This window comes from Chrysochloris asiatica, unplaced genomic scaffold (assembly GCF_000296735.1).
Source record: "Chrysochloris asiatica unplaced genomic scaffold, ChrAsi1.0 scaffold00021, whole genome shotgun sequence".
Taxonomy (NCBI): domain Eukaryota; kingdom Metazoa; phylum Chordata; class Mammalia; order Afrosoricida; family Chrysochloridae; genus Chrysochloris; species Chrysochloris asiatica.
In genome coordinates, this window is record NW_006408539.1 from 6,264,766 (window position 1) to 6,277,766 (window position 13,001).

Genomic DNA, 13,001 nt, shown 5'->3' on the forward strand with positions numbered 1-13,001 from the left:
TTAACATAATTTAACAGAATACCATCGTATGTGCTTACTAGTTATTAGATACCAAAGAGTAAACAGCAAACAATAGTAATGACATCACTGAACACGTTAATAAAATCTTACCATAACTTAAAGAATACCATCTGTATGTTCTTACTAGTTAATATACACCAAAAAATAAACAGCAAAGAATAGTCATGACATCACTGAACACGTTAATAAAATCTTAGCATAACGTAACAGAATACCATCCTATGTGCTCACTAGGTACTATATAACAAAGAATAAACAGCAAAGAATAGTAATGTCATCACTGAACACGTTCATAAAACCTTAACATAACTTTAAAATACGTTTTCCAAGGTACAATACTTTTTAAAGGAGCCTTGGTAGCATAGCGGATTATGAGCTGGGTTGGTAACTGCAAGGCCAGCAGTTCAAATCTACCAGTCACTTTGCAGTAGAAAGATGAGGCTTTCTGCTCCTGTAAAGATTTATAGCCTCGGAACCAATGCTATTTGAGTGGGAACCGATTCAGTGAATGGGAACCAATTCAGTGGCATGCAACCACCACCACACTTTTTTAAAAGTCAGCTTCATCTCCTCAAGCAAGGTCAATTCAATTTTAATGATTTGAGTCCTTTGTCTAATAGAATAACAGCATGCGGTGTGATAAACTCAGGGATCTGTAATAGCACCTCCTGCAGGTTCTGGAGCAGCCTCTCCCAGCAGCTTTTAACATGACTTTCCAGACACATCTCAAGGCAAGCATGCAGTGGGTGCAGCTTGTATAGCAACGTCAAACAGGTAACAGAATGGCTCTGGCAGGATTGATCACTGCACATCTGGACTACCTCTAGAGCCAGACCCCACAGCCACATGTAATTCAAGGCCTGGAGTCTGTGATTTGTTAAACTAATTAACACAAAATTCATTTCCAAAAACATAAAAGGGAGGATGAGGCACCTCTCTAACCATAATTTAGAATGAGGGTTTTTGAGCAATCCAAAAGATCTCAAGATTCAGAAGTCTAAGGTCATAAGGATTCTCAGGGATGTGGAGTTCATACACAAAGGGGCTTCAAAAGGTTCACGGAAAAATGGAATTCAAAGCTCATGGGATGTGTCCAGCAGTTGTTTTGAAGCTCCTCGTGTGACAAGTCAGACTGAGTTTTCCAGCCCCGATGCCGCTGCCACTGTTACTGGACCAACTAGAGGCACTGTGCTCCTACTGCTACTTGCAGCAGCACTTCATGGAGAGAGGAGTGGAAACAGAGCTGTTAGTGGTTCTTCTGAGCAAAGGAAGAGAGAGACGGGACCAGGTGGTGTTTTACGGAAGCAGCTTGGGACATACTGCTGCTCATCTTCATTTGTTGGTAAAAGCAGCCTGAGGTCTAATACTTTAAAAATGATGCTTCTCAGGGATGTGGAGTTTTTATGGGTTAACTTATATGATATGAAGTTAAAGTATGCCAACATTTCTACACAGGTAACACACTGGGCTGAAGCATCCTTGCAATATGTAAGTTTTTCATGTATATTTTCCCTGGGGTTACCAAAACAAGAGTGCTGTCATTCAGCAAGCTATAAAGTCCCCCAGAGAAGACCATGTCTCAGCCACTTCTGAATCCAAAGCATCTAATACTGTACACAGTAAGTACTTAATAAATATCTGCTCAACTGAACTTCGATAATACCTTGAAGGCCTTTCGGTAGTTCCATGGTTTTTATAATTTGTTCTGTTACATCTGATGCACTGAGTCCTTGTAGCCTCTTCTCCCAGAAAAGCTGCAAGGCAAAACAGTAATGTTAATAGACGTATTCTTGAAACAGGAAAGTAGTGCATCGATGCTGTTAAATAATGAAATTTAAACCATTTCAATAGTTCCCTGATTTTTTTTCCATATGAAAAGCTGGAAGGTACTACAAACATGAATTATTTCTACAGGTCATAATTCTTTCAAATGACATTACTCAAACAAAACATGTTTTCTTACTATATGCAGCCTACTCACTCTTACAATACTAAAACTGTAATTTCTAATTTCCAAAGGTTCATTTGGCATGAGATTTTGATGTTATAATCTGTGAGGGAAAAATCATATTATTCTTTCTCCAGTATCATTAGGGAAAGAGGTACTCCACATATGTACTTTTTTCAAGATAGTAAAGCCCCTTAGCATACTTCATGAGGAAAAAAAAGGGCATTTTTTTAAAAAAAATATAGACAGTAAGCAGCCCTGGTGGTGTCATGGTTAAAGCAATCCACTGCTAACTGACAGGTCTGTGGTTCAAACCTACCTGCCGCTCCACAGGAGCAAGATGTGGCAATGTGCTTCCATAAAACCCTTTCTAAACTGTCTTACGTACTTCCCTGCCTTTGTAAAAGTGGACCCCACACTCGTAAGTGACTTTCTCCCTGCTGCACAGGATGTGGGTTGCCATACTCACTCACTGGCCACAAGTCATCACTGTTGGCACTGGTGCAGGCACAGAGAAGCTCTTGACACTGCCCAGTGCTATGGAGGCACACCGTCACTTATACAAATATTGAATGGGCCAAACCAGTTAAGAGTTAGATTTTTAGATTCGTTTTATTCCTTCTTCTCTCTCCTCACTATTCCATGTCACTAAGACCATTCATCTATCCAACAGTAGGTCCTGAGCTCCTATTATGTGCAATGCTTGCCCTGTGGATACACCAGTCAACAACTGAGGCATCAGCCTTGTCCTCGAGTCTCATCTGTTCTAGCTTGCTTGGCATTTATCACAGGTCAGCCAAACTCAACAGGAACCCAAGGCCTGTCACACAGTGGGTACTGAAAAGGGTCAGTGTGAAAGACTGCAGATGGGAGGGACTGTCAATTAAGGCCCAGCTGCATATGCTTCATCTACCACGGAGTGCCAGAAGCCAGGGCTGATGGGGATCAATAACGCAGCCGCTTTAGTGAGCTCAGTGACAACATCTGTTTACTGGGATTAGAACTACCCATAATACAACTGGGGTGGTCTTTCCTTAACTACTGGGGATCTAATTTAAACTGTGAGGGATTTGTTTAACCTGCCTTATGAAGAATATCCAAAGAAGAGGATAAGGAAGGAACTTGGATCACAGCCCACGACCCTCACAACCACACAGAAATACACACCTGTATTCTATATTATTACTATTCACCTTAACTCTGAGCTTACTAAGATGTACTATAAAGAGATTTTAGCTCATTTGGGGGAAGTCAAAATAATACAGTTTAGGAAAAAACTAATTTGAGCATCAAACCAAATTCAATAAAGGTTCTTCGGGTAACCATTATATGCCAAGTGCTATGCTGGGCATTAGGGATGGTTAATAGGATAAATGACAAGCCCTGACCTCTACAAGTTTACTGTTTAGTGGGAGGGAAAGCACAACTCTATAAGACAACCCGTAATAGATGCAATGATGAATTTAAACATCCTTCCCCATTTTGTCCAAACTAGATTGCCTCTCGCCGGGGCCCAAGGCTGAATGAGAGCACTGGCATAGGCTGGACCAGCTCCATAATCTGCAGGACCCAGGACAAAATGTGCTGGAAGAAGACAAACAACCAGAATGCTCGCTCCTTAGAACCCAGGATGGTGATAAGGAGTGACTAGTCCCTGGAGGAGAAGATCATATTTGGTAAAGTGGAGGGTCAACAAAAAAGAGGAAGACCCCCAACAGGATGAATTGGCACAATGCAGCAGCAATGGGCTCAAGCCTAACAACTGTGAGGATGGCACAGGACCAGGTAGGGTCTCGTTCTGCTGTCCATAAGGTTACTGAGCTGGAACCGACTCAACCAATGACACCAAACAAACAACAACCAAAGGGCAAAATGAAAATGGGCTTTATGAAAAGAAATTGCTCGCAAATTATTCAGAGGTTTCAGATGGCAAAAGCATAACACGCTGGTGGACACTGAGCTCGTCTCGTGCACCACACAGGGCACGTCCCCATGAAGCCAGCCTTGGAGGCATGGAGGAAGGAGAGGAAGAGTAGAGAAGGGACCCCTCCCCATCTCTGCTGTGCAGCAATACTCAGGGAAATGCTGTGACAGTCTCCCCCTGTGAATATCTTAAAGGACAGTGACAGAAAAAGAGTTCTAGTTGGATCTATGTAGTACAAAGCACCCTCTCCTTAATTCCTTTTAAAATAACCACTAGCTAAGGGCTGTTCATGCCAGCTGGTCCTCATTTGGAAGAACAATAAAAAGGGTCAGTTGTTGTTGTGAAGTGCCATTGAATCGGTTCTGACTCATAGTGACCCTTTCAGAGGAGTGGCTGGTGAGTTTGAGCCACCAACGTTACAGTTAAAACCAACCTTGTGGTCGAGTGCTTATTGTACAGTACCACACCAGGACTCCTAAGGAACAGTCTAGGTAAGGAAAAACGCAAGACAGGAGATGAAGAAACCATATTGGGGAAGAGTGGACTGAAGGTTCAAGAAGGGTCGAAATCACGTTCTATGTAAAGCCCAGTGGATTACATAACTAACTCTTCATTAAGATTTCTTGCTTATTTTTACTCTGTCTGTTTCCATGCTGTGGTGACAGTGAAACTTAGGAGACATCAGAAAGGCTCTGAACTCGCTTCAGGAATAGAACATAGGTGAGAATCAAAAACACGGATTACTACATTTCTATTCTTCAATGAATCAAGAAGACGGGGACACCGTCCAGTCAGCGCAGTGGTCTAGAACAGAGTTCCTCAGTCTAAACATTACTGACATTCTAGCTTGGCCCATGCTTTTCATGGGGCTGTCCTGTACATTGTAGGATATGGCAGCATCTCTGGCCCCTGTGTACTAGATGCCAGCAGCATCAATCCAATCATCCCAACTGTGACAAGCAAAAAATATCTCCAGACCCTACCAGATGTCCAGAGGGATGGGCACTGGGTGAGCACCACGGGTCCAGAGAAAGACAATGGGAAATTTAAGTGACAGGGGCCAAGATCTCTCAGCAGAAATAGGAGGCCCTTCCACTGGCATCATTAACGCCAGCTTCTCTTTCCTGGCAGTTCTAAGAACCACTACCAGTGGCTTAGAGCTAGTCGCTCTTTTTCACTACCAGACAACTGGGAGTGGAGGAGGGGAAAACAGGGATCCAGTTATACTGATAGGTATGAAAAAATAGGAGTGGGGAGAAACATTTCATGCCCTTAGCAGTTGAATTTCAAGTATTTCCTGATAGAAACAGGGTCATACAATAATTGCCTTTTAAGAAAAAAGTGTTTTTTTAATGGACTGGTCTGAGATGCTAGTGCCGTTTATAATACTATTTCAGCTGGAATATACAGAGTGCCAAACAGCGGAAATGCGGATTTTATCGTATAACCCATAAATTAGAAAGCACCTATATGTGCAAATTTTAGAAGGAGCACTGTTGTTTATCAGAGCATCAGGAATCACACATGTGCTCAAATCTGTCACAGTTCAACGTAAAATGCCTTTAGGTGTTCAAGTACAGGTACAGCAACTAAACAGGGCAGGTTCATCTGGGAGATGTCGATTTCCATAGAGTCTTAGTATGTAGCTATGAGTAGGACTGGGCCAAAACTAAACTAAAAGTTCACAGAAAAAGCATCTTACCAAACCAAAGCATACAAAGATTTAAGACTTACTTTAGCCCTCAGATATTGTCTACAAATGTATCTTCTTTAAGCTTTGAAATTATGATCTCCAATAGAACACAATGACATACAAAGTGAAGTTCATCTAAATATTTAAACTCCTAGGTCTTATTGCTTATTTTAAATACCATACACTCAACTATTGACTCTCTAGCTAACTAGATATGTCAGCAGCTCAGGTTTATGGGTCCTGAATCTCCCTTCCACCTCAGACTTCCCCACACCATCTGAACCTTCCTTGTTCCCATCTCCTGTCTTGGAGCAGCAGGCATCCTTTCTAAGATTATCCCTACATCTGTGCTCTTATCACATCGTATCCTGCCTCCTCTTGGTCTTGCTCCATCAACTTCTCTCACATTTTCCATCCCTCTGCCCTCCTTATTTTCCTGAAGTGATGAACACACTCAAACACCCACAACCTTAAATGATCTACACTGCTTTTCTGCCTCAAACCACCTCAATCTTCCACCTTCCACTGGTAGAGAAACTCTATCATTTCCTCACCTGGCACTCATTCTTTTCCTTGTAACCCAAGCTCTGCCCTTACCATTATGTTCACACTGATCTGCCCAAGGTCACTGTAACCTTCTAATTACCAAATCCAATTCCTAAACTAAGTCCCCTTTTCCCTCCTTTACTGTTCCAGTCACCGAAGGCCGGTGTACTAATGAAAGTTGAGGGCTCCTATGATAATTCTTTGCATGGTGCTATCTTCTCTACTAACATTAAGCAACACATTGTCACTGCTAACAGTAGTTGTCAAGGAAACAAGACTATAAGCACTTTTCTTTTTTTCCCATTGGGAAAAAATTTTTTTTAAATATATAAGACAGATGATATAGTACCTTTTAAAATGTACAAGGACAAAAGTGTTAATACTTTGAAAAATAGAAAAACCAAAGTTGTCTTAAAATCTCATCGTTTTAAGAGTTTTAGCCTGAACATCATTCTATGATGCTAAACAGCTAGTTGGTCCTCAGATGTTTGTTGAATACATCTGTGTAAGTAGAGGGAATATGGGGTAAAGAGCATGGCTCACAAGCAAAATGCTTAGACCTGACCTAACAATTAAATATATTTGCCATCCTAGACTTGTCATTCAATCCCTTTGCATGTTTTTCACTACTGAAAATGGAAATATTAGTAACTGCTCTATCTCAAAAAGGTTACCAAAACACTGATAAAATATGCATACGTTCTTTGAAAATACAAGTTCTTCACGGAATTATTCAGAAGTAGCCCTGGTGGTACTGTGGTTAAGTATTGGGCTGCTAACCCCAAGACCAGTGGTTCAAACCCACCAGCCACTGTGGGAGAAAGATGATACTGTCTGCTCCCATAAAGATTTACAGTCTCAGAAACCCTCTGTGTGGTCCCTATAACTTGGAATCAATTTGATGGCAATAGGTTTGCTTTGTTTGGTTCAATGTTACAATTTCAAAAATTCAGTAACATCGTAGTCCCTTTCTGGAGGTCTTTACCAAGTTTAATCAAAGAACAACGGGGTCTTGTCAGATATTTGTAGCTGAAAGTTAAGTCCAGAAACTGTGCACATCACATTCACTGACCTGTGAAAAGTTTCACATGCAGGACACTGGGTTAGAGCGACACAGATGAACTATGCTTCTTGCTCAGAATTGATTCACTGTCCAATCTATAGTTGCTCCATTTCAAATTAAGCCCACAGAATATCTCAATTGTCTAGCTATGGTTGGCAAAACAAAAGCACAACTTAAAGAACCATGGCTTACAAACGTCAAAAGTATAACATAAGCTCCTCCCTTCTTCTGTCAGGACACCCTACCAAGAAGGCTTAGATAATGATGAGAAAATTGTTGGGCCCATCAAGGGAAAATCTGATTCAGGTGGCTGTGCAAACTCCAGCGTGATGTGTTGTTCAAGCAAAAGAAAGAAGAAGGTAGACTGAACTTTGTAAAAGGTAAACACAGACTTAATCAGGATAGTGGTGTGTGTGCCATAACTGAAACTCTGAATTTTGGCCTGAAAACTCTCTATACTTACACAAAGTGTTCAAGTCGTTCTGAAAAGCCAAGACTGTCCTAAGATGACCACAGAATCAAAGTACTGAGTCATTATTCCTAAGAAGTGTTTCAGAGTCAATTCCCACAAAGAGACAGTTATGATCAGAATATTCTCACTGACACATACGTCCACACAGGGGCTGACTGACGTATGCTGCCCCACTACCTTTGTTCCAGCATACTTGGAACTGTTTGTTCAGTGTTTATTTTCCTCTACAGACTGAACGCTTTATGAAGCATGTCTGATTTTTTAAGAAGTCCGCACAACTCCCTCAACATAATCAACAATGTAAGATGCTGAAGACGCATTAATTACTTTAAAGCTTATCCAGTTGCAGAAACTTTGATCTCTAGTAGGGAACTATTAATAGTTGGTTGTTAGAAGATATGTCCTTCAGAAAATGTTTTGAAACCAATTTCAATAGTGTAATTAATTCCTGATTTCAAGATCTATCCTGAAATATAACACTATCAGTGATAGGGTAATATCTACATGCATACAAGGGAAAACCAATTAACACCACGGCTATTCAAATGAATGCACCAATCAACCACTAATACCAAAGACGAAGAAATGAAAGATTTTTACCAACTTCTGCAGTCTGAAAATTGATCAAACATTTTATCAAGATAATTACTGGTGATTAGAATGTGAAAATTGGAAACAAAGGATTGTTTTTGTTTTTGTTAAGTGCTATGGAGTCAGTTCTGACTCACAGTGATCCTGCACAGGGTTTCCATGGACTGGCTGGTGAGTTTGAACTGCCAACCTTGTGGTTCAAACCAACCTTGCAGTTCAGTGCATTTTAGAAAATATGCCCTTGGTGACAGAAACAACGTAGAAGGTCTCATGACAGAATCTTGCAAGAACAATGACTTAGTCATTGGAAATACCATTTTTCAAAATCATAAGGTGACGGTATATGCAGACCTCAGCAGTTAGAATGCACAGCAATCAATTCAAATACATGGTAGAAAGACTAGGGAGAAGCTCAGTATCACTGGTCAGAACAAGGCCAGGGGTCGACTGCTGAACAAATCATCAATTGTGCATATACAAGTTCAAGTTAAAGATAAAGAAAATTCAAACAAGTGCACAAGAGCAAAATATTTTACCTGAATTTAAAGACCAACTCAAGAATAGATGTGACATATTGAACATTAATGACCGAAGAGTAGGTGAGTGTGGGAAGACATCAAGGATCTCACATTTGAAGAAAGCAAAAGGTCATTAAAAAGACAAGGGGAAAAAGAAGCTAAAACGGATCCAGAAGAGCATTCTTGAATGAAGAGTAACTAAAGCCAAAGGCAGAAATGATGATGTAAAACAGTTGAGCAGAAGACTTCAAAGGGCTGCTTGAGATGGCAAAGTAAAGTTCTATAAAGAAATGTATAAGGACCTGGAGTTTAAAAACCAAGGGAGAAAAACACGCTCAGCATTTCTCAAGCTGACAGAATTGAAGAAAAACTTTAAGCTACACACTGCAAAACTGAAGGCTTCTGTAAGCAAAAAGGAATACTGGTGTGGAACTGTAAGACAAGCACTGCAAGGTCGACAGTTCAAATCTGCCAACTGCTCATTGGAAACCCAATATAGTGTTGCTATGAGTTGGAACTGACTCAACAACATGTAACAATAATATTAACTTGAGCAAAAAAATAAACGATGAGGAAAGCATTTAAATAAATTAAAAAAAAAAAACAAAAAAACAAAAAAAAACCACTATCCCAAAAACAACTGGTCACTAGGGTCTTAAAAGCTGGTGAGCAACCATGTAAGGTGCAACTATAAGTCTCTCCCCATCTGGACAACAGATGGACACAATTAGTCCAGTGGATTAATGGCCCAGGGGAACAGCAGTCCAGAAGAAGTAGGTGGTGCCCCGCTACCACTACCAAAGGCTCTGAAAGGGATCACAACATTACATCCTGGATAGAGTGGTAGAAAAATAGGTAACAAGACTCACTTTAAAAAACAAGACGAAGCTTACTGGTCAGATAGAGACTGGCCTAAAAATGAATTCACTCCTGTGGTTCAACATTCAGCCAAACAATAGACAAGGCCTATAAGGGGAACAGGAACACTATGCACATGTTAGAATCATCAGACATTTTGTATTAGAAGGGCAGCATTTCCCAAGGACAAAGTTCAAAAGGGTAAGGAAAGAAGGAGAAATGGAAACAGAAAACATGAAGAGAAGTCAGATAAATGGTGTTACACTGTGGGAATTGTAATCAATGAAATGAAACAAAATGTATATGAATTAAACAGAAAACTGGTCAGCTCTGTAAACCTTCACCTAACTCACAATTTAAAAAAGAAATAAGGGAGGAAAAAAGAATCAGTTGAGGTTCAACAATTTCAGTAGGTATGATCAAGAACTGATGTTACTAGGTAGTAGAGTAGGCAAATGCACTGAGTCTACCCTCTGCACCAAAGACACAGGAGACCAAGTGAAACAAACACAGCTGGTGATGCTGGAACCCTGAGAATCTGAGAGACAGGAGAGAGAGGTGCACTGAGTGCTGACTGGAAGATGAAGTTGAGCAAGCGATGCCAGAGAGAAGAAACATGGGCGAACTGTGGGCTGACATGGAGTGGCACTGCCATCTTGGGCTTCTGTGAGGGGCTGTCAATACAGCAGCCTGCAGGCACATGCTACTGCTGGAGGATGGCGGCAAGGGGGTACAGTTCTCCCTTGTTCTCATGCCCTCCTAGTAATCAGTCCAGCAACCAGTGGTATTCACTTCTGTGTGTGCTCTGCTCTTCCTGGGGTTGGGCACAGGGCATAGCACCCCTGCACCTGGAGGCACATAAAGCCAACAAGAACTATGCTAGATAAACAGTAAACAGAGAACTAACTACACTCACACTTTTTGTCTCTCAGAAGACAGGTAGTGAGTGCCTGAGAACACACCAATGTACAATCATCTATCAAATCACAATGTCTCAGAGAAAGCAATTTCAAACTACACAAACAAGACAAAGTGCCTAAAACAAGTGACAAAAATATAGTCAGAATATGTGACACCAGAAATGGTATCCAGAACTACCTGATAAGAAATTTGAAAGAATGCTAATAAGGCAACTTCAACAACTTGAAAGAATAATCAAGAAAACTGCAGTAAAATCAAGGAAAACGTGGACAGAACTTTAGAAGAATTCAGGAAACAAACTGACAAAATAAAGGAAAAATGGTAACCACATAAAAACAGCAATCAGAAAGCCCGATGATTGACACTAGATTTCGAATTAGGTAATACACTGAGAAGACAAAGAAGTAGAATTGTCATTAAGCCCAAATATCTGAGCTTAAAGAAAAATCTCTCAATGTTCATCTGATAGAAGAACAATCAGAAAAAAAGAGCAAAAAAATCCAAAGAAAGACTAAAATTTGTGTGGAATAATATCAAGACTAACTTACATGTGATCAGAATTCCAAAACAGAGAGAGACTCAAAAACAAAACAACAAAAGAACAGACAAAATTGTCCAACAATTGTTGGAAGAGAAGTTCCCTAGCATCATAAAAGGCAGGAAGACAACCCTTCAAGAAGCTAACAGACCTTTTTGGCTTCTTTTGCAAGAACACCAAGTCATATTATAATCAAACTTCAAAATAAAAGACAAGAAAAGAAGTTGGAGAGCAGCTCAGGAAAAACAAAAAGTTGACTACAAAGAAAAACTAGTAAGACAAAACTCTGATTTTTTTAAACAGAAACTACGCGTTCAAGGAGACATTGGAAAAAAGGAAGATGAATAAAAAAAAAAAGAAGATGACGACGACAACACTGGAATGACAAATATAAAACTCTGAGAGAGAAAAAAAACTGTCAACCAGGAATTCTAGATCTAGTAAAACTGCCCAGGCGATATGACCTAATAAATGAACTCATTTTCAGAAAAATAGAAATGAAAAGAATTTTTAAAAACCAGACCAGGCTTACAAAAAATACTAAAGGGAGTTCTTTTGATGGAGAACTAACAACAGCAGACAGCCTGAGACCCGACATGTCATCCCCATGACAAAACCACCTAGACTGAACCCAGACACGAAAATATTCAAAGAAAAATACACCTACAAAGTTGAAAACAGAGAACCAGAGGATAAAGTTGCAACAACAAACAAAGTTAAAAAGAGTAGTTACAGAACTTCCAAATGAAGAGAAAAACCAAGTAGATTTCGAGAGAAAATAAAATAAATAAGGTTAAACCTGTGGTGGTGCAAAATAATGCAATGAGACTGCAAGGTCGGTGGCTCAAACTCACAAAGCCACTCTTTGGAAACCCTAGATAGGCCCGCTGTGAGTCTGACCTGACTCCACAGCACTTAACAACAACAAACTGAAGTGTAACCCTAAAAACTAGAGCAAGCCTTATTCCTTAATCTAGCCCAATCCTTATCCTTCAAAAAAAAAAAAAAAAAATGAGAGAAGAAAGAACTGATGGCACTGAAGGAAGACGTACAAACAGCACTGAAGGCATTGGTTTAAAAAAAAAAAAAAAGGCTCCAGGGATTGATAAAATGCCAACTGAAATGTCCCAACAAATGGATGCAATGCTGAGACTGTGTGCTCCTCTGTATCAAGAAATTTCGAAGAGCACTAGCTGGTCAGCTGACTAAAAAACATCCATATCCGTGCCTATTCCAAAGAAAGGTGAGGCTATAGAATGGAGAAATTATACAATATCATTAATATCACATGCAAGTAAAACTATGCTGGAGATAATTAAAAAACAGTTGTAGTAGTACAGCAAAAGTGGACTGTCAGATATTCAAATCAGATTCAGAAGAATATATTCAGATATCATTGTTAATGTCAGACAGATCTTGGATGAAAATAGAGAATACCAAAAACATGTATGTTGTAGTTGTCAGGTGCCATCAAGTCGGAACTGACTCATAGCGACCCCATGCACAGCAGAACGAAACAATGTCCGATCCTGGGCCAACCTCACTACCGCTGCCACACTTGACACCATCAATGATGCCACCTGGCTGATCCATCTCCTTGGGGGTCTTCCTCTTTTTCTCTGACCCTCCACCTTACCCAGCATGACATCCTTCTCCAGTGACTGTTCCCTCCTGATAATATGTCCAAAGTAGGAGAGACGAAGCTTAGCCATCCTGGTCTCCAAGGAGCACTCTGGCTGCACTTCTTCTAAAATAGATCTATTGGTTCTTTTGGCAGTCCATGGCACTTTCAGTATTCTCCTCCAACACCACAACTCAAAGGTATCAATTCTTCTACGATCTTCCTTATTCACTGTCCAGCTTTCGCATCCATATGAGGTTATTGAAAATACCATGGCTTGGGTCAGG

The 13,001-nt window shown here is 40.3% G+C and overlaps 1 protein-coding gene across 1 annotated transcript in view; it reads right to left on the reverse strand.

Moving 5' to 3' along the window:
- MBD2 (methyl-CpG binding domain protein 2) overlaps nucleotides 1-13,001 on the reverse strand; it is a 75,003-nt gene that overhangs the window by 9,387 nt on the left and 52,615 nt on the right. Inside the window, exon 5 of the mRNA XM_006837562.1 lies at nucleotides 1,685-1,775. Coding sequence (XP_006837625.1) covers nucleotides 1,685-1,775 — 91 coding nt within the window. The remainder of the gene's footprint in view (nucleotides 1-1,684; nucleotides 1,776-13,001) is intronic.